We start from the raw sequence: 22,747 nt of genomic DNA, 5'->3' as shown, positions 1-22,747 counted from the left end.
GCTCACTGAGCGGAGCGGAGGCTGAACGCTGGCAGGCGGATGTATTCTCAGCGGATCCGCGTCCACTGAGAATGCATTGGGGCCAGATGGATGCGTTCAGGACCGCTCGTGAGCCCCTTCAAACGGAGCGCACGAGCGGACACCCGAACGCAGGTGTGAAAGTAGCCTTAGGGTACTTTCACACTAGCGTTTTTCTTTTCCGGCATAGAGTTCCGTCCTAGGGGCTCAAATCCGGAAAAGAACTGATCAGTTTTATCCCCATGCATTCTGAATGGAGAGTCAGTCCTTCAGGATGCATCAGGATGTCTTCAGTTCAGTCTTTTTGACTGATCAGGCTTTTCAGAAAAACGTAGCATGCAGTATTTTTACCTCCGGCCAAAAAGCCTGAACACTTTGACTGAACGCCGGATCAGGCCTTTTTCCCATTGACTTGCATTAACGCCGGATCTGGCGCTGTGTGTTCAGTCAAAACGGATCCGGCTTTTGCATGTTAAACCCGAAAAATGTGAAAAAAAAGTTAAAGTCCATAAATGGCGGATCCGTTTTTTCCAATGCATTTTTTCATTGTGATCAAAATACTGATCAGGATTCAAATGTAATCCGTTTTCACACGTTTTTCCGGATCCGGCGGGCAGTTCCGGTGTCGGAATTGAACGCCGGATTAAAACAACGCTAGTGTGAAAGTAGCCTTAGTCTGACCTCGCATTCAATCTTATTTTGTAATATGCTAATTAATATAAAGAATCACCAGAGTGAACAAAAAATGGAGTCAATAAGAGCTTGTAAGGAATATCGATTTATGTCAGTCTTTTATCCCAAACAATTTTAACCCCTACAGACAATCTTGTATTTTGCTATATGTGTACATAGGGGTATTTGGCTGAACTGTTTAATGATCATTATTCTCTATCATTAATGTTGTTTTTACTGTTATTTTTGATTCCAAGCGGATTTAACCCTTGCAGTAATATGGCGTTTTTTCTATATATATATATATATCAGGACAAGAAAATTTTTGTATTCTTTGTAAATATTATGGAATCTAATTAAGATGAACAGATAGATGTACATATAATACTAAAAAATTATAAAATTGAGAATTTTATAAAATTATTAAAATTATAAATATATTCTTTGCTTTTGTTTGATCATTTAGATAAATTTCATCGCCTTCTTGAATTATGTGAAGTAGAATAGGGAGGACAGTGAGGTCACACACCGAGGGGGGCCCACGTAGGTAATAACCCGCGGATCTCCCATCGGTGAGGGGCCCCACCATCCTAAAGGAAACCATATAGTTCTAACTCGGCATTCAATCCTGCTGGTAGGAGAGTATTAAATTCAAAAATATGCCTAGATTCAATTCTTGACATTCTTTTGATATGGTTTCCACCCCTCCAATCAATTTCGACCTTTTCTAGAGCGGTAAAGGTTAAACCTTTTGGGTCCTGATTGTGTGTGGATTTAAAGTGGTTAGATAGGGTGTGTTTTTCATAACCCTATGTAATATTGGAGATATGTTCCGCTATGCGTACCTTCAGTAGTCTTTTGGTCCTGCCCACATATTGCCTTTTACAGGGGCATTGTATTATATAGATTACGCTAATAGAATTGCATGTGAGGAAATCTTCTATCGTGTGTTGGTGAGCATTGGTGGTAGATTTAACTGATAGTGTTTTTTTAGGAAAAGAGGGCTGCTTTCACACCTGCGTTCGGGGCTCCGCTTGTGAGCTCCGTTTGAGGGGGCTCGCAGGCGGCCCCGAACACATCCGTACTGCCCTAATGCATTCTGGGTGGATGCGGATCCGCTCGGAGTGCATCGGTCTGGCGGCGTTCAGCCTCCGCTCCGCAGGAGGACACATGAACGCTGCAAGCGGCGTTCGGGTGTCCGCCTGGCCGTGCGGAGGCAAGCGGATCCGTCCGGACTTGCAGTGTGGGTCGGTGGGGACGGATCCGTTTGAGGATGACATAATATGGTTCAGTCTTTGGTCGGATCCGTCCCCCATTGACTTTCGGTGTTAGACTGATGGCTGCAGTAAGAACCAGCCTGCTGCCTGATCAGAGCACCTGGCAGGAATCTCCACCTAGACACTCCTAACTGCAGCACTCCTGCAATTGATGACCAGAGATCCCTGGATCTATACCCTGGAAGCTACATCACTGCCTGCAAGCGGAACATACGTGGGACGCCACGCTAACCGCAACACAGCCGGCACAACCGTGAGTAAAGAACTATCGCTGAACTAGTGCATATATCAAGTGAGCTTTGGGACACCAAAACCAAACAAAAGGAATATAAGTGACAAGACCACTTACTCCTGGGAACTTTGCCTTGTAATTCCTGAATACTACGAACTATTTCTGACTTGCTATAGAAGCATTATTTCATAGACAGACACAATTGGAAGGATCTATCCTTCTCTGTCTACATCAGGCTCCCTTTTTTCAGAACTACATTCAAGTGTCTGATTCAGTGGACATTTTTATAGATTTTATTCATCTTTATGAGAATTTATAGCATGCAAATATCTGCTTAATTATATTTTACGTGTTATTATACATATGTGTTATTGCACACAGTGTTTGGTTGAATAAATTGTATTCACTAAATCTCCTATGTGTGTCCAAGTGTAGGCGTGCCCTGCTACTCCTTCATATATTAAAGGGAACTTGTCATCAACTTCTTGCTGACCTCACTGAGGGCGCATTAAAAAAGTGACAGAAGTGCTGATGTCACCGGAGTGTCACTCAGGAGCTAAAGGTCAGGGGTCGCCGAGAACCAGCATAACAATCATTGCAGCCCAGGCCTGGAAAAGAGTCACATCCACCTGAGAAGAGTCCTGGTGATTATAATCTCCTGCTCTCCTCCCATCTGCTGATGATCGGGACTCTTCTCAGGAGGCCGGGACTCTTCTCAGGAGGCCGGGACTCTTCTCAGGAGGCCGGGACTCTTCTCAGGAGGCCGGGACTCTTCTCAGGAGGCCGGGACTCTTCTCAGGAGGCCGGGACTCTTCTCAGGAGGCCGGGACTCTTCTCAGGAGGCCGGGACTCTTCTCAGGAGGCCGGGACTCTTCTCAGGAGGCCGGGACTCTTCTCAGGAGGCCGGGACTCTTCTCCAGGCCTAGTCTGTAATGATTGTGATGTTGGTTCTCGGCGACCACTTACTTTTATCTTATAAATGACCGACCGCTGAAATCATCTCACCTGCCTGTACTTTATACTGCCGTTAGTATGGACAGCACAGAGGTCCCCTTTAAGCAGAACCATGATGCAAAAGACACTACAGTCTGTTCACTGACAGGAGGCACTCTCTACCTCAGGTTAGTGATAGAGCAGGAGAAGCTGAGCAGATTATATATAAAGAGAACCTGTCACCGTGTAATCTGCAGGGAGCGTGTTATAGAGCAGGAGGAGCTGAGCAAATTATATATAAGGAGAACCTGTCACCATGTAATCTGCAGGGAGCGTGTTATAGAGCAGGAGGAGCTGAGCAGATTATATATAAAGAGAACCTGTCACCGTGTAATCTGCAGGCAGCGTGTTATAGAGCAGGAGGAGCTGAGCAGATTATATATAAAGAGAACCTGTCACCGTGCAATCTGCAGGCAGTGTGTTATAGAGCAGGAGGAGCTGAGCAGATTATATATAAAGAGAACCTGTCACCATGTAATCTGCAGGCAGTGTGTTATAGAGCAGGAGGAGCTGAGCAGATTATATATACAGAGAACCCGTCACCATGTAATCTGCAGGCAGTGTGTTATAGAGCAGGAGGAGCTGAGCAGATTATATATAAAGAGAACCTGTCACCGTGTAATCTGCAGGGAGCGTGTTATAGAGCAGGAGGAGCTGAGCAGATTATATATAAAGAGAACCTGTCACCATGTAATCTGCAGGGAGCGTGTTATAGAGCAGGAGGAGCTGAGCAGATTATATATAAAGAGAACCTGTCACCATGTAATCTGCAGACAGCCATTCTCCTCCCATCATACGCGTGGGGAGCAGCCGCCCTCCTCAGATCATACGTGTGGGGAGCAGCCGTCCTCCTCCCATCATACGTGTGGGGAGCAGCCGCCCTCCTCCCATCATACGTGTGGGGAGAAGCCGCCCTCCTCAGATCATACGTGTGGGGAGCAGCCGTCCTCCTCCCATCATATATGTGGGGAGCAGCCGCCCTCCTCCCATCATATATGTGGGGAGCAGCTGCCCTCCTCCCATCATATATGTGGGGAGCAGCCGCCCTCCTCCCATCATATATGTGGGGAGCAGCCGCCCTCCTCCCATCATATATGTGGGGAGCAGCTGTACTTTCCTGATCCCTTATCTAGAGCTCCCGCAGCGTCACAGGAGAGTAAAGGTCTCTGCGAGCCGGAGGCGCTGACTACAAGAAATACAGAAGAAATAGAAAAAGACATGGACAGCTGTAGTAGCGAATCCACAGGACACACAATACCCCCATCATCATAGGAACATACACTACCCCCATCATCATAGGAACATACACTACCCCCATCATCATACCTGTGCTGAAGAAGTGCCTCTCAGTATGGCCTTTGCTTGTTCAGACAGAAGTATCTCAATGTCCAAGTGCTCTCCTCCTCGCACGGCTATAAACCCCGAGGAGGAGGAGGAGGAGGAGGAGGAGGGAGCCGCAGCTGGAGCAGCCCACTTGGAAAGGCAAGAAGTCTCGTGAGGCCCCACACATCATGGCACATGGGCCCCTCACCTGGCACCGCTCCCTGAGAGGCTGATCATGAACAGCAGTATACATGCCATCATATGATCTGTGCAGTATCAGCAGCTGGGGTCTATCGGGGTCTCCTACATTAGACCTTTAATACAGAGTGGGGTCTCTGTGCATAGCTGAGCCCGGCATCCTCACCCGCTGGTGGTGCTCTCTGCGCACAGTGCCCTCTGCACAGCGTCCGCAGGACACGAGCAAGGAGAGAGCTGCACTATTATCTAGAGAAGCAGAACATCGTCCTCCCATGACAAAACATGCCGGATGGAACAACATGGGGGCACAAACTTTCTGGGAAGTGCGTCACACAACAGTGTCCTCTCTAGAGGTGCCTGTACACACACATGTATACTCGGCCCAGAACACGTGTGTCATTAATGGGGAGAAGTGAATAAGCCGCGGCGGCCACTTATCTCCCACATGATCGGCCATATTGATATCACGGCAGGCTTCCTGGGGTCCAGCCGCTCATCTGATCTGCGGCGCCCATTTATCGATTCCCCAGTGATACATAGCAACGTTAAGTCCGCCAACACGCCAGGCGCTATTTAGAGGGGCTCGTCGCTCTGGGACCCACTAAGATCCATACACCCTAAAAGATCTTACAGAAATGGATTCTATCAAAAGCGGCCATACACACCATGTGAACGTCATCCGAACCCAACAAACACCTAATGTGTGGGGGGTGTCCTGACAGCAAATGTAGGGGGATCAAACAGTCGAGTAAGCCCTAACCTTTATTCCCATTAGAGGCAAGACGCTGCAAGAGGGGTCTAGAGAGGACAAAGGAGAGCGGATGTAAAAAAGAATGAGTGGGGGGGCCAGAGGGGCGTCAGGGGATGGTCAGAGGGGCGTCTGGGGGGTTCAGAGGGGCCTCTGGAGGGAGCTGGGGTCAGAGGAGCCTCGGGAGCCGGGGGGGAATCAGAAGGGACTCAGGAGCCGGGTGTCACGGTCCCTCAGGTGACTGATGTCAGGAAATCTAGGAGATTGGCTGAGCGTGGGGGAATCCAACAGCCTCCTTGATTTCACTTGATTCAGTGTTGATAGGGTTAATGACCACTTCCCTTTTCTTAGCTGTTGCTCAGTGGGCATCACTTCTACCCTTTATAGTCTGACCCCACCCTTCTGACTATGCGGTAGATAGCTTCATTTGGGTTTGGCTGAGCTGGTGTGAGGCCGTCTCTGGTGTTCCTGTTCTTCCATCTCTACAGAAGTTAAGTGTCGCGTTTGTTTGTGTTTGTTATATTCCCTGTTGTTGTATCTGGGCCTGAGACAGAGACTTCCATTCATCCATCTGGGGAGGAATGAGTTGTCTCTGGTCCTATAGTTATTCCAGGGCCTCATAGGGATATAAAGGCCTAGGTATCCTGCATATAAATATTCCTACCTTCAAGGCCTATTCATATTGATAGGTAGTCAGGGCCCGGATTAGGGTTGTCTAGGAGGTGACCTGTTTCTTCCCTAGTTTCCAGGCCCAGTTACTGTTCCCCTTCCCTCCTGTGTTGAGTTTCCCTCCCACACTGATCGTGACATTATCTACCGCCATATAAACCGCTATTTCGCTCAGGTCAGTGCAGCTGACCTATGTCTGTACTGGTCGAACAGCTGCAGGGACTGTCTTTGGAGGTAGCTGACCTCCGCGCGACAGTCTTACAGATGGTGGGTACCAGGCCTGCCTTGAACCTAAGGTTGCCCTCCCGGAAAGATTTTCTGGGTGTAGCGAAAATTTCATTCGGTTCAGGGAACCGGTTAAGTTGTATTTCAAGCTGTGTCCATACTCCTCTGGAGAGGAGTGTCAACGTGTGGGTATGATCATTTCTTTGCTTAAGGCCTCATACACACGGTCGTATTGTGGCCCGCAAACGGCGGGTCGGCAATCCACGGGCACCGGCTTCGTGCACCACGCGTCCTGGATGCGGTCCTATTCACTTCAATGGGTCCTCAATTCCGGAGATGCAGAACGGAGTCACGGAATGGAACATCGGAAGCACTATGGAGTGCTTCCGAGGTGTTACTTTCCGTTGTTCCGTACCGCAAATAAAGTTGAATGGGTCCGGCCCGCTGCACGGATGTTGCCTGTGCATTGGGGACCGCAATTGCTGTCCCCAATGCACGGAACAGCCGCTCAACGGCCGTGTGCATGAGGCCTAAGATTGATGCACAGTCTTAGGCTTTTTCTCTGCCGACCGGATCACCGTCCCTCCAGTCGGTAGATGAATGTTTTAGAGCTTTGGGTCTTATTTATGATAACCCGGATTGGGTCTCTCAGGCTGAGACCAAGTTACGTGGTTTACGGCAGGGAGAAAGCGGAGATCTATTGCTCTGAATTTAGGAGATACGGAGTGGAATGATCCTGCGCTCCGTAGCCAGTCAGGGTCTATCTGAGAGGCTGCAGGACGCGTTGGCCTTTCATGAAAAACCATTTCATTGGAAGCAGCTATGTCACTTGCTGTATATCTGGATAGACGCCTGAGGGGGAGATCTAATGGTCCTCACCCTCAGGACGTACTGTCAAATAAGGTGGCGGCTTCCTTTGACACTTATGGTAAAGAGACACCGGTGGTTACGCCTTGCGAGGAGCCTATGCAGTTGGGGGGAGCGACTCCTGGGACTGCTGGTAAGAGCTCTGGTCATATGAAGGGAGTCTGTTTTTGTTGTGGAAAGAAGAAACGTTTAGTGAATATTTGTCTGTACATTCAGCGTCAAGGTGTAAACAAAAAAACACTTAATCCCCAAATTACTATTGGTGGTGTGGGAGCAAGAAAACGTACTTTTGTCATTTACTGGTAGTACCCAATTTCTCCTGTCTGCCGAGGTGGAGTCCAAAACGGTGGAAATTGAGGTATTTATCGACAGTGGGGCAGGGGTGAACCTGATTGATGGAAAGTTTGTTCGTATTCATGAGTTGACTACTAGTGCACTAGAGAAAAGTATTTCTGTCTTTGCAATTGATTCTGCACCTCTTACCCAAAAATGCCTGTCGCAGGTGGTAAATTACATCATTTAGGAGTGGGTGATTTCCATCAGGAGTCTATCTCCTGTTATGTATTGGAGGGTCTGCCTGCTCCGTTGGTGTTGGGCTTACCATGGTGAAGCAAACATAACCCTACCATCGACTGGCAAGCGAGACAGATTCTCGATTGGAGTGATTTTTGCATGGACAACTGTCTTAATGCATCGTTCTCTGTGGTCACCACTAAAACTGTACCCTCGTTCATTTCCCAATTTTCTGATGTGTTTTCTGAGAATAGTAACCAGGATTTATCCCTGCATCAGGAGTGCGATTGTCCCGTCAATCTTATTCCTGGAGCTAAACTGCCCAAATATCGGTTGTATAATCTTTCGGAGGCTATGCGAGAGTATATCACCGAGAACTTGGTGAAGGGTCATATCAGACCATCCAAACCCCCAGTGGCTGCTGGTTTGTTCTTTGTAAAAAAAAAAAAAGATAGTACCCTTAGACCATGTCTGGACTTCCGTGAGCTCAACCGTATTTCCGTCCGTGATCCCTACCCCCTTCCTTTGATTCCGGATTTGTTTAGTCAGATTGTCGGTGCCAAGGTATTGTCTAAATTGGATCTGAGGGGGGCATATAATCTGGTAAGGATCAGGGAGGGGGGTGAGTGGAAGACCGCATTTAATACCCCTGAGGTTCATTTTGAAAACCTGGTCATGCCCTTTGGGTTAAACAATGCTCCAGCCATTGTTCAACATTTTGTCAATGACATCTTTCATCATCTGGTGGGCAGGTTGGTTGTTGTATATCTGGATGACATACTAATTTATTCTCCAGACATGGAGACTCATCAGGATCATGTGAGACAGGTGTTACAGATCCTAAGAGAGAATAAGTTGTATGCTAAGATGGAAAAGTGTGTATTTGCTGTTCAGGAAGTGCAATTCCTGGGTTACCTGCCCTCACCCTCAGGTTTTTGTATGGATCCCGAGAAAGTCCATGCGGTGTTGGACTGGGATCGACCCGAAAATCTGAAAGCACTTATGTGGTTTTTGGGATTTACCAACTACTACCGTAAATTCCTCTTGAACTATTCAACTGTGGTTAAACCTTTAACAGACATGACTAGGAAGAAAGTAGATTTCTCAGTTTGGTCTGAGGCGGCATTACAGGCCTTTTCTGCTGTGAAGTAATGTTTTGCTTCAGTCCTTATTCTGGTGCAACCGGACGTGTCTCAGCCATTCATTGTAGAGGTTGACGCATCCGAAGGAGTGGAAGCAGTTTTGTCGCAAGGTCCTTCACCTAGTAAATGGTGGCCTACCTTGAGTCAGCTAAACGACTGAATCCAAGGCAGGTCAGATGGTCGCTGTTTTTTTTTACCAGATTTAATTTCATTGTCACCTACCGCCCTGGGGTTAAGAACGTCAAGGCGGATGCTTTGTCGTGCTGCTTTCCTGGGGGGAGGTGATTCTAAAGATCCTAGTCTTATTTTGTCTGAAGGGGTAGTCATATCTGCCCTATATCCTGATCTTGAGGCTAAGGAAGAGGATGCTCCGGACTCTTGTCCTCTAGGGAAATTGTTCCTTCAGACTTACGTCACAAGGTATTTGAGGAACATCACTGTACTGTCTTGGCTGGACACCCTTGGAGTAGATTCACTGTCGATCTCATCTCTCGCAGATTTTGGTGGCCTGGGCTGCGTAAGTGTGTTGAGGACTATGTGTCAGCCTGTTCTACCTGTGCTCCTGCTAAGGTGACACATACTCGGCCTTCTGGATCTCTTCTTCTGTTACCAATACCGTCCAGACCTTGGACACATTTGTCCATGCAGGAAAAAATGTAATCCTGGTAGTAGTTGATGAGTTTAGCAAAATGGCGCATTTTATAGCATTCCTGGCTTTACCTAATGCCAAGACTCCTGCACAGGTGTTTGTCGATAACATTGTGAAACTACATGGCATTCCCTCTGATGTGGTGTCTGATCGGGGGACTCAGTTTGTTTCCAGATTCTGGAAAGCGTTCCGTAGTCGACTGGGGGTACAATTGTCCTTTTCTTCGGCTTTTAATCCTCAGTCGAACGGACAGACGAAGCGCACCAATCAGAATCTGGAGACTTATTGAGATGTTTTGTTTCGGAGAACGAGGAGGAGTGGTCTTCATTCTTGTCGTTAGCTGAGTTTACCATTAATAACCGTAGACAGGAGTCCACTGATAAGTTGACTTTTTTTGGGCATATGGATTCCATCCACAGTTTGACACATTTTCTGGTTCTCAAACTTCCGGTATTCCTGAGGACGAACGATTTTCCTCTTCTTTGTCTTCAATTTGGCGGAAAATTCTAAATAACCTAAAAAAGATGGGCAACAGGTATAAGCGAGTGGCTGAGAGGAGACGTATGAATGGTCCGGACCTGAGAGTGGGTGATTCTGTGTGGCTGTGCACAAGAAACATTAAGCTTAAGGTACTTTCTTGGAAGTTGGGCCCAAGATTTATTGGTCCACATAAGATCACTGCCATTGTTAACCCTGTAGCCTTCCGTCTTGAACTTCCTCAGGCTTTGAAATTTCATAACGTATTTCATAAGTCGTTGTTGAAGAAATGTGTCGAACCTGTTGAGCTGTCCTCCCCACCTCCCGCTCCTGTCATGATGAATGACAATTTGGAATTTCAAATCAGCAGGATTGTGGACTCCCGAGTTCTCCGTAGATCACTCCAGTATCTCATCCACTGGAAGGGTTACGGACCAGAGGAGAGGATGTTAATGCGAATCGTCTGGTGAAGGCCTTTCACAGAGCCCATCCTGATAAGGTCGGTGCTGGGTGCCTGGAGGTCACCCGTAGAAGTGGGGGGGGGGGGTACTATAACGGTCCCTCAGGTGACTGATGTCAGGAAATCAAGGAGATTGGCTGAGCGTGGAGGAATCTAACAGCCTCCTTGATTTCAGTGTTGATAGGGTTAATGACCACTTCCCTTTTCTCAGCTGTTGCTCAGTGGTCACCACTTCTACCCTTTATAGTTTGACCCCATCCTTCTGACTATGCGGTAGATAGCTTCACTTAGGTTTGGCTGAGCTGGTGTGAGGTAGTCTCTGGTGTTCCTGTTCGTCTCTACAGAATTTAAGTGTCGTGTTTGTTTGTATTTGTTATATTCCGTGTTGTTGTATCTGGGCCTGAGACAGAGACTTCCATTCGTCCATCTGGGGAGGAATGGGTTGTCTCTGGTCCTAACCTTTTCCAGGGTCTAATAGGGATATAAAGGCCTAGGTATCCTGCATATGAATATTCCTACCTTAAGGGTCCATTCATATTGACAGTAAGGGCCCGGATTTAGGGTTGTCTAGGAGGTGACTTGTTTCTTCCCCGGTTTCCAGGCCCAGTTACTGTTCCCCTTCCCGCCTCTGTGCAGTGTGAAGTCCCCCCCCACCACACACTGATCGTGACAGGGGGGGGGGGGGGTAGGGGGTCAGAGGGGCCTCAGGAGCAGGGGTCAGAGGGGCCCCGGGAGCGTGGTTTAATAAAATCGTAGTTGGCGAATTGGACATGCTGAGGGTCTATTGTCTGTATTTTTTTTTTTTTTTAGGGACAACCCCTTTATCATAACAATATAACAGTCAGGGTTTGGAGTCTGCATAGTGTAGGTCTGGCTATAAGTAAATTGAGTCCAAAGCCACGATAGGTTAAGTTCTGCTTAAAACATAAAAACAAGATGAGAAAAAAAGAGAGAGAGAGAGGAGAGGGACAGACAAATAATTAACCAAAGAGACAAAAGGAGGAACCAAAGAGGAGATGTGTGGAGGAACCATACACAGAAGATAAGGAAGGAAACAAAGACAAAAGAAAGGTGAAAAGAGAAAAGTTACCAATGAGAGGAGAGGTTAGAAGAGGAACCACAGCGGAGAGCAGGGGAGGAACCAAAGAGAGTTGAGGAGAGAGGTGAGGAAAGGATAAACCAAAGAAAGAAGAGAGTAGAGAGAAAGAAAAGAGAGAAGGAACCAGAGAGGAGAAAACAAAGACAGAAGGAAGGGGAAAAACAGAAGAATAACCAAAGAGAGAAGAGATGAAAGGTTAGAAGAGGAACCAAACAGAGAGAAGAGCAGGAGATGAATCAAACAGAGGGGGAGAAAATAGGTGAGAGGAGGAGGCAAAGAAATAGGAAAGAATAAAAGAAGAACTAAAGAATGAAGAGAGGTGAGTGGGGGAACCAAACAGAAAGGAAAGCAGAGAAGGAACTAAACAGATGAGAGAGGTAGGAAGAATCATGGACAGAGAAGAGAGCAGAGAAAACAAAGTAAGTGTAAAAAAGAGGAGAAGAGAGAAGAGGAACCAAATAGAGGAGTCATAGAGAGGGGACAGGTAAAGAGAGAAGAGGAATCAAAGAGACAGGACAGAAGGAATCGGAGAAGAGAGGAACAACCAAAGAGAAGAGGGAGGAAGAGAGAGAAGGAACCCGAAGACAGAGAAGAGGGGAGGAAAGCGCAGGGTAGGTACTGCCTTGATGATATTCTTGGGCATGCAAGACTGGAGCTGTAGACCATGGACCAATTAGATTATAGATGCCATGACAGCACTTCTACTACAGTTACAGTTCTAGATAGTCTGACCAATGACAGCTAGCTATGTCAGTGGATGGTCATCCATTTTGTCTGGAGCATAGCAAATTATTGCTATTTACCCTTCTGGACAGCTTGTATTTGTTACATCTCTGTATAGTAATGTCCCATGCCACAGATTATCTGGCAGAACAATAAACCTTCTTCACTGGAACACTGGAGACCGAACAGAAATTCCCCAACTCCGGGAATAGATGTGTTTATGATGACGGTCATATCCAGCTGTCCCATAGAGCAAGGAGGCAGGGGTGCCCTCTGTACATAGAGCCTCGGCCAACACTGGTGAAGAACGTGCAGGCTTAGGGAACAACATAAACCCACGGGTCAGGGGATGCAACAACAACACGGGACCACTTGGCAAGAGGACTGTGAACTCCACAGAAAGGAGAGGACACATATCGCCAACTTCATCTTCACAACAACATGTCATTCTCATGATGGATCCGAAATAATGGAAAGCAGAAGAAAGACGACCAATAAACCCCTAAAACTGAGAGAATGTGATCACAACAAGGAAATGGCAACCAAATACACCCACAGGTGTGAGGCATTGGGATCTGGGCCGGTCAGATCCCCACTGATGGTACACGTATGTTTGGAGACCACCATGTTAACCACTGACTCTTTACTCTACTGATTATTACCTGTCTTCTATTAAATTTAAAGGGGTTTCCTGCCTCCAGATAAGTCATTAATATGAAAGTGGTGAGGGGCTGACCCCAGCCACTAGAAACCTGGAGTCTCCACACACTGTGCAATGGCCGTGCCCCACAGCTCAATGTACCCCGCCACTGCCACTAAACGGTGCATGGAGCGCTATAGCCGTTTGTGACCGCTTTGGCCTCTTCCCAGGCCAGTGACATCACCGTACATCGGTCACGTGGCCTAGGCGCAGCTCAGGCCAATTCAAGTGAAAGCAGCTGAGCTGCAATACCAAGTGCAGCCACTAAACAATGTACTCTTATCCTGTAACTCGAATCATGTAATTTATTTGCTCGAGGGCCCATGCCACCTACAATACGTAGGCCGTACCATCCAGACTCTGCGCAACAGATTTAACAAACGACGTTCCAGTATAAGAAAGAAATATATGAAGCACAGCGTGTCCAGACATGCGGCCGAACACCATGAAGGCAATGCTGTCGGGTTTTCTGTAACACCCATTGAACAAATTCCAATGCATCTCCAAAAAGACGTCCAATACATCAGACGCCGTGAGATGGATTGGATTTTTAAACTCCATAGCCTCAATCCCTACGGCCTGAATGAGGTCTTCAAAATCAATCTATAAAGCCGATTGTGTCTGTACAAGGATACAGACATATATTGAGTATGGGACAAACTCCCATTCACATAGACCCCACCCACCAAATTTGAATTTACCATCTAAATATCCCCTGTCAAACCTCCCGCCGGCCACTTCTCCCCCCCCCCCCCCCATCCCCCAATAGCCATTCCGTTCCGGATGCGTTTCACAATCATGTATTTAGTATTTCATGTACATACCATGGATACGTGTGTAAACATATATATATTCTACACAATACGTTCTCCATGGATTTTTACATGATTTTTTTTATATATGGATTTTTATCATCCCCTAAAATAATCTTTTTAGGAAAAATGTTATTTTTATCTTTATATATATTTTTTATTATGTCATTTTATGCAGACAATGTGCATATATATAACTGTATACAGATATGCACTAATTAACCATATCTGGACAATTCTGAATTCGATCCTATAGGCTACGCCTCTTAACTGTTAGCATCCCAGGAAAAGGGATCATGTGACCGCACAGATGCGATCACGTGACACCCTACGTCACCTGTGGACGCGCCCACAAACTACAGCCGCCGGCACAGAGTTGAAGACCGAGCATGCGCCCATTCACAAATCAGGTCTTGTGGCGACTGGCCTCTCCCCCTGCTTCTCTTTCTACATGGGGAGGGAGGCGACCACTAGAGGATGCCGTTACTTCCGTTCCCCCGGGTCATGTGATCACATGACCGAGAGGCTTATACATATAGAAGAATTTTTTGAGCTGCATTATGAATAACACTCGTTTTCAATAATTCCATAAGCGATCATGTGTACAAATGATATGAATAGCCCCTCAGTGTTTGATTTGAAGAATCCAGTTTGTAACCTGGATGACACCTGGGGCGGCCCCTCCCCCAGGGGGTGTCACCCAGGTGCATCCTTTTGGCGTTTTTTTTTATATGTTTCATCTATGAATACTAACCTGTGCATTATATTTATTGCATTATTGTGAAACCGGATGAAGGGGAAATCCTAATCCCCGAAACGCGTTGTTTCTATTAAATAAGAAGAATACGTCTATTAAGACCGTCTCCACCGGTTATTTCGCGCCGAAATCGGAGGATGAGAGGCACCAAGTGTCACGTCAGACCATTCAAAACCATTTACACCAGCGTGATCTGTGTGCTAGACGACCTGCATGGGTTCCTAACCACACCACCAGGCACAGGCGTCATCGTCTTGTATGGGCCAGTCGATTCACAGTGAGCAGAAATGACGGCCACCAACAATGTTGGAGACGTCGAGGAGAGCGCTCTGCATCAGCCTCTGCTGTCACCAGACGAGCCTTTGGTGGTGGTGTCACAGTGCGGGCAGGTGCGTCCTGTCAGTACAGAACTGCCCTACACTGTGAATGGTCCAGTGACAGCCCAGACTACTTGAAGAACATCATTACTCCAGTCATGGTGCCTCTGCAGGAACAACACAGGCCTAATGTCATCTTCATGGAGGACAATGCGCCGGCTCATCAAGGTCCATCATTACGGAATAGCTGCTGGAGACTGGGGGACCTCATATGGAGTGACCTGCACTTTCTCCAGACCCGATTCCAATTGAAAACCTATGGGATCAGCTGATTCGCCGTGTGGAGGCTCGTAACTCTGTACCCCAAAACCTCAATGACCTGAGGGTCGCCCTTCAAGAAGAGTGGGATGCCATGCCTCAGCGGACGATAAGGCGACTTGTGAACAGCAGGAGACGTCGTTTTCAAGCTGGAATTGATGCTCAAGGACACAGGACAAGTTCCTGAGACGCTGACATTTTGTGGCCGTATACCCAGCACTGGTGTTGGCTTCTGTGTCAATAAATTGTTTGAGATGAGGAAATCACCATTACTGCTTCTGCTTAAATGCTCGGCCTTCATGATATAATATCATTGGAGCAGAAACTTCGTACGTTTTCCATAAATTTCATCTGAAAGCCAAATATCCCGAACTTTTTGTGAATAGTGAATATACACACGGACGTCTCCCTTAGAAAACCTTTGCAGGGATTAGACAGCAGAAATCACCTTGACAATGGACATCCCACCCAGAGAGGAGCTATGACTGCATGCAGAGTCTATGAAGGGTTAACACACAGACGTACTTACAGTGCAGGTGAGGATCGGCAGGCCTGTACAGTAAGTGCCCCCGGACAATACATGCTCACTAGTGTGAGACTGGAAGGTCAGCAGCAGCCAATGGTCAGCGGTGGTGTGATGGGCTGGAGGGGGAGGGGCACTATGAATGGAAGTATCAGGAGACCCCAGCACTGAACCCAATATCCCAGTAAGAACCATTACAGTACAATCCCTCTCATCTGCAGTCCGGAAATGTATGGATGTTCCTGGGGGACTATATCCTGATGTAGACCTGACATTACAGATATTACTGGGGGGCTATTACCTGATGTAGACCTGACATTACAGATATTACTGGGGGGCTATTACCTGATGTAGACCTGACATTACAGATATTACTGGGGGGCTATTACCTGATGTAGACCTGACATTACAGATATTACTGGGGGGCTATTACCTGATGTAGACCTGACAGTACAGATATTACTGGGAGGCTATATCCTGATGTAGACCTGACAGTACAGATATTACTGGGGGGCTATTACCTGATGTAGACCTGACAGTACAGATATTACTGGGGGCTATGACCTGATGTAGACCTGACAGTACAGATATTACTGGGGGGCTATTACCTGATGTAGACCTGACAGTACAGATATTACTGGGGGGGCTATTACCTGATGTAGACCTGACAGTACAGATATTACTGGGAGGCTATATCCTGATGTAGACCTGACAGTACAGATATTACTGGGGGCTATGACCTGATGTAGACCTGACAGTACAGATATTACTGGGGGGGGGGGTATTACCTGATGTAGACCTGACAGTACGGATATTACTGGGGGGCTATTACCTGATGTAGACCTGACAGTACAGATATTACTGGGGGGCTATTACCTGATGTAGACCTGACAGTACAGATATTACTGGGGGGGGAGTATTACCTGATGTAGACCTGACAGTACAGATATTACTGGGGGGCTATTACCTGATGTAGACCTGACAGTACAGATATTACTGGGGGGGGGGGGAGTATTACCTGATGTAGACCTGACAGTACAGATATTACTGGGGGGGGGGGGGGGGTATTACCTGATGTAGACCTGACAGTACAGATATTACTGGGGGGCTATTACCTGATGTAGACCTGACAGTACAGATATTACTGGGGGGCTATTACCTGATGTAGACCTGACAGTACAGATATTACTGGGGGGCTATTACCTGATGTAGACCTGACAGTACAGATATTACTGGGGACTATGACCTGATGTAGACCTGACAGTACAGATATTACTGGGGGGGTATTACCTGATGTAGACCTGACAGTACAGATATTACTGGGGACTATGACCTGATGTAGACCTGACAGTACAGATATTACTGGGGGGCTATTACCTGATGTAGACCTGACAGTACAGATATTACTGGGGGCTATTACCTGATGTAGACCTGACAGTACAGATATTACTGGGGGGGTATTACCTGATGTAGACCTGACAGTACAGATATTACTGGGGGGCTATTACCTGATGTAGACCTGACAGTACAGATATTACTGGGGGGGTATTACCTGATGTAGACCTGACAGTACAGATATTACTGGGGGGCTATTACCTGATGTAGACCTGACAGTACAGATATTACTGGGGGGCTATTACCTGATGTAGATCTGACAGTACAAATATTACTGGGGGCTATATCCTGATGTAGACCTGACAGTACAGATATTACTGGGGGGGTATTACCTGATGTAGACCTGACAGTACAGATATTACTGGGGGGGGGGGGGGGGGGTATTACCTGATGTAGACCTGACAGTACAGATATTACTGGGGGGGTATTACCTGATGTAGACCTGACAGTACAGATATTACTGGGGGGCTATTACCTGATGTAGACCTGACAGTACAGATATTACTGGGGGGGCTATTACCTGATGTAGACCTGACAGTACAGATATTACTGGGGGGGCTATTACCTGATGTAGACCTGACAGTACAGATATTACTGGGGGCTATGACCTGACAGTTTGGATATTCCTGGGGGATTACTGCCCCCCATTACGGTGCTAATCGGGGTGCAATGTTTAGACTTTTCCAGAGCTTTTGCCCCTGAAAGTAGAATCTGTTTTGAACCCTGCACAGTCAGGAATGGGTTAATACCGGAGCAGAGGTGTAATAGAAAAGAGCTGGCTCACATCCCTACATACATTGTGCCCACTACTCACCACCCGGAGCGGCCGTGTCCCCGACGTCTTTAGCCGCTTGTATAAATATTGTATAGAGCTGGAACTGAAGACTGTGGATCAGGTGACCGCGGCCGTTACCCTAAACCTGCCCCCTGGTACCGGCTCACACTGCCAGCTGAAGCCAGTCTCGGTAGATCAGATTATAGCAACTCACGTATGATACTGCGCACGCGCTCCTCAAGGCGCTGTTCACACCACGCTGAGGTCTACGGGCAGACAGTACAAGCTCCACCATGAATCTCCATAGGAAAGACGCACCAGATGTACAAGGCATCCGACATTCCTGGAGGACGACCTCCCGGTGATGAGACAACCACAGACCCGCTGCGTTCCGGGTGTCACATATAGATAACACTGCCAAGACTGTACACGCGGCGTGTGAAGGGCCCACCAATACATCAGCCCCAGGGCCGCCATCGTCACTGCTGGGAGGGAAATCCACTCAGATTCCTCTTAAAGGGGCTGTCCAGGATTTTGATATTGTAGCTTTAGGCAACATTTACACGGCCGTATCCGTTTTTGTGGACCACAAATTAAGGATCCACAAACCATGGATACGGGCCGTGTGCGTTCCGTATTTTGCAGATCAGAACATCCTTCTCTATGATAGAAATATCCGCAGAGACGTACAATAATAGGACACATTCTGTCTTTTTTCTGGACTTATCCTCAGGACAGGTCATCAATATCAGATCAGTGGGGGGCCGACACTTTGTGCCCCTGTCGATCAGCTTTCTGGAGTACGTCCAGCGCCAGAAGTACCTGCTCCATGCCATGTGTATCCGTCAGAGCTGGTTACTGCTGTATGGGGGGAGATTGTCACAGATACTTCCCAACAGTTGAGCGATGGGGGTACCGGGTGTCAGCCCTCTGCCGATTCTGGTAGAGAACAATCAATCAATAATAGAATACTGGAAACCGCCTTTAAACAGCCAGGACTCCTCAGTCCTCATCAGGATCCGTCTGTCCCCCTCCTGACTCCTCTGCCCCCCTCCTGACCTCTCAGTGTCTTACTGATTCCTCTGTCCTCCTCCAGGCCCCTCAGTGCCCCCTGACCACTCTGCCCCTCAGTTTCCTCCTGACTCCTCTGTCCCCCTCCAGGCCCCTCAGTGCCCATCTGACCCTTCTGCCCCCCTCCAGGCCCCTCAGTGCACTCCTGAGCCCTCAATGCCCTCCTAACTTCTCTGCCCCCTCCAGACCCCTCAGTGCACACCTGACTCCTCTGTCCCCCTCCAGACCCCTCAGTGCACACCTGACTCCTCTGTCCCCCTCCAGACCCCTCAGTGCACTCCTGACTCCTCTGTCCCCCTCCAGACCCCTCAGTGCACACCTGACTCCTCTGTCCCCCTCCAGACCCATCAGTGCACTCCTGACTCCTCTGTCCCCCTCCAGACCCCTCAGTGCACACCTGACTCCTCTGTCCCCCTCCAGACCCCTCAGTGCACACCTGACTCCTCTGTCCCCCTCCAGACCCATCAGTGCACTCCTGACTCCTCTGTCCCCCTCCAGACCCCTCAGTGCACTCCTGACTCCTCTGTCCCCCTCCAGACCCCTCAGTGCACACCTGACTCCTCTGTCCCCCTCCAGACCCCTCAGTGCACACCTGACTCCTCTGTCCCCCTCCAGACCCCTCAGTGCACACCTGACTCCTCTGTCCCCCTCCAGACCCATCAGTGCACTCCTGACTCCTCTGTCCCCCTCCAGACCCCTCAGTGCACACCTGACTCCTCTGTCCCCCTCCAGACCCCTCAGTGCACACCTGACTCCTCTGTCCCCCTCCAGACCCCTCAGTGCACACCTGACTCCTCTGTCCCCCTCCAGACCCCTCAGTGCACTCCTGACTCCTCTGTCCCCCTCCAGACCCCTCAGTGCACACCTGACTCCTCTGTCCCCCTCCAGACCCCTCAGTGCACACCTGACTCCTCTGTCCCACTCCAGACCCCTCAGTGCACACCTGACTCCTCTGTCCCACTCCAGACCCCTCAGTGCACACCTGACTCCTCTGTCCCCCTCCAGACCCCTCAGTGCACACCTGACTCCTCTGTCCCCCTCCAGACCCCTCAGTGCACACCTGACTCCTCTGTCCCCCTCCAGACTATGGCTGTGCCTATAGTTCAGCATACAGCACAGATGCCCTCGTCTATCCTAACGATAAAAGCTCTTTTAGAAACCTTACAAATGACGGGCGCTCTGGGTCCGTGGATCCCTATCCCCTGATAAACCCTCACATCGTGCAGAATGGTCAAAGTCCAAGGAGCAGCCAGATATCTCAGCTGTTGTGAAACTGTCAGATTCAGCCTTGAGATGCAGCACTTACGTCCTCCCGCTGTGTTCATGGTGCTTCCAGCTCTCAGCCTTCCTAATGACAATCAGTGGTGTGATCGTGCATCCAGCTCTGGGCTGAACAAGTCTCAGCCAAGGAGAGGAACCACCTGATGACTGTCACCTACCTGCCCTTAGATGTCCTGTCAGGGCCCAGAAGCTCCTACAACTATGACAAAGCGGGCACCAGACTCGCATATCATCCAGACCAGAAGAGCTTCCACAGCCTCCCCCCACTGCCTCCTTAATGCCGTGTCCCCCAGCCTCCCCGACGCCGTGTCCCCCAGCCTCCCCGACGACGTGTCCCCCAGCCTCCCCGACGACGTGTCCCCCAGCCTCCCTGCCTCCCCTTTAATCATGATTGATTGCAGCCATTTTTTAATTCATTGAAACAATAAAAATAATAAATTATGTTGCAAAAGTATACACACCCTAAACCAGTGTTTCCCAACCAGTGTGCCTCCAGCTGTTGCAAAACTACAACTCCCAGCATGCCCGCACAGCCAAAGCCAAACTGCTCCTAAACAATGGGCTGAACACCACCAGGGATTACATGGCACCCTCCAGATGCTATCAGCATAGTCTCTGGATAAGAGGGGGCTCGGAGCGGGACAATCACGGTCCATAGCGTAAATCCCGCACGATCCGCTGTTATCACTGGAGACGGGGCGTCAGCTGAAAGCGGTCAGAAAAAACAAAGAATGGCGCTATATAGTGAGGCCCCTCTCTACGACCTACACAAGACAGGCCGCTTATTGCTCTCTGGACCACCGTGAATAAAGTTTATTGAAAAGCAATGGATGAGCTGAAATATATCACACATATTATCACTACTGCAACTGCACCAGAGAAAAGTGCTGTATACCAACAGCCTCCCACCCATGAGGACACCGGCTCCGCCGGAGGGGGCAGGGGAGGACACCGGCTCCGCCGGAGGGGGCAGGGGAGGACACCGGCTCCGCCGGAGGGGGCAGGGGAGGACACCGGCTCCGCCGGAGGGGGCAGGGGAGGACACCGGCTCCGCCGGAGGGGGCAGGGGAGGACACCGGCTCCGCCGGAGGGGGCAGGGGAGGACACCGGCTCCGCCGGAGGGGGCAGGGGAGGACACCGCCTCCGTCTGGGTGGACAGGGGAGGACACCGCCTCCGTCTGGGTGGACAGGGGAGGACACCGCCTCCGCCTGAGGGGACAGGGGAGGACAGCGCCTCCGCCTGAGGGGACAGGGGAGGACACCGCCTCCGCCTGAGGGGACAGGGGAGGACACCGCCTCCGCCTGAGGGGACAGGGGAGGACACCGCCTCCGCCTGAGGGGACAGGGGAGGACACCGCCTCCGCCTGAGGGGACAGGGGAGGACACCGCCTCCGCCTGAGGGGACAGGGGAGGACACCGCCTCCGCCTGAGGGGACAGGGGAGGACACCGCCTCCGCCTGAGGGGACAGGGGAGGACACCGCCTCCGTCTGGGTGGACAGGGGAGGACACCGCCTCCGCCTGAGGGGACAGGGGAGGACACCGCCTCCGCCTGAGGGGACAGGGGAGGACACCGCCTCCGTCTGGGTGGACAGGGGAGGACACCGCCTCCGCCTGAGGGGACAGGGGAGGACACCGCCTCCGCCTGAGGGGACAGGGGAGGACACCGCCTCCGCCTGAGGGGACAGGGGAGGACAACGCCTCCGCCTGAGGGGACAGGGGAGGACACCGCCTCCGCCTGAGGGGACAGGGGAGGACACCGCCTCCGCCTGAGGGGACAGGGGAGGACACCGCCTCCGCCTGAGGGGACAGGGGAGGACACCGGCTCCGTCTGGGTGGACAGGGGAGGTTTATAACACACAGGTAGCAGAGGACACAGACCCCAGGGCTGTACATTGTTGAACACCCCCTTCAGACACTGCTCCGTATTCTGCCGATACGGACACTCCGTAACACAGGCGCCGCCCCCGCACAGTACACCACTTATTGTTATAATAACTCACTTGTATATCCGTTTGCCTCTGTTCCTTCCTCCCCCTCCCCGGCCGGCGCCATCTTGCAATGACGTCATCGAACGGCTGACAGGTCAAACACGCCCTGCTCTCAGGCTACGGGGCGGTCACGTGACGACAGGTGGGGGGGGGGGGGGGGTCGCGGCGTGAGGGGACGAGCCCTGCAGGGATAGAGGGGGCGGGGCATCACAGGAGCAACCAATCAGCGTTTAGCTTTCAGTTTACCACAGCGGTTTAATCTGGTTACTGTGCGGATACAGGAGACCCTGAGGTCACGTGCTGCACAATGTGCACAGCTGTGTTCCCAGTGAGGGGTCCCCTGCAGTGCACATCGCGGTGTATGTGGGATTTACTGCTGATTTCCTAGATCCGGTCACAGTCTGTGGGGCTGTTCACACGGCGGCTGTAGATCCGGGCACAGTCTGTGGGGCTGTTCACACGGCGGCTGTAGATCCGGTCACAGTCTGTGGGGTCGTTCACACGGCGGCTGTAGATCCGGTCAC

At 49.8% G+C, this 22,747-nt stretch overlaps 1 protein-coding gene across 1 annotated transcript in view; it reads right to left on the bottom strand.

The window, feature by feature from the left end:
- The window catches only part of LIPE (lipase E, hormone sensitive type), a 42,095-nt gene extending 19,768 nt beyond the window's left edge, over positions 1–22,327 (bottom strand). The window contains exon 1 of the mRNA XM_040419709.1: positions 22,236–22,327. Coding sequence (XP_040275643.1) covers positions 22,236–22,287 — 52 coding nt within the window. The 5' untranslated portion in view covers positions 22,288–22,327. The remainder of the gene's footprint in view (positions 1–22,235) is intronic.
- Positions 22,328–22,747: the final 420 nt, after the last annotated feature.

This window comes from Bufo bufo, chromosome 1, assembly GCF_905171765.1.
Source record: "Bufo bufo chromosome 1, aBufBuf1.1, whole genome shotgun sequence".
NCBI lineage: Eukaryota > Metazoa > Chordata > Amphibia > Anura > Bufonidae > Bufo > Bufo bufo.
Note: the sequence above shows the minus strand (reverse complement) of the source record. Positions and strands in the feature narration are given on the sequence as shown.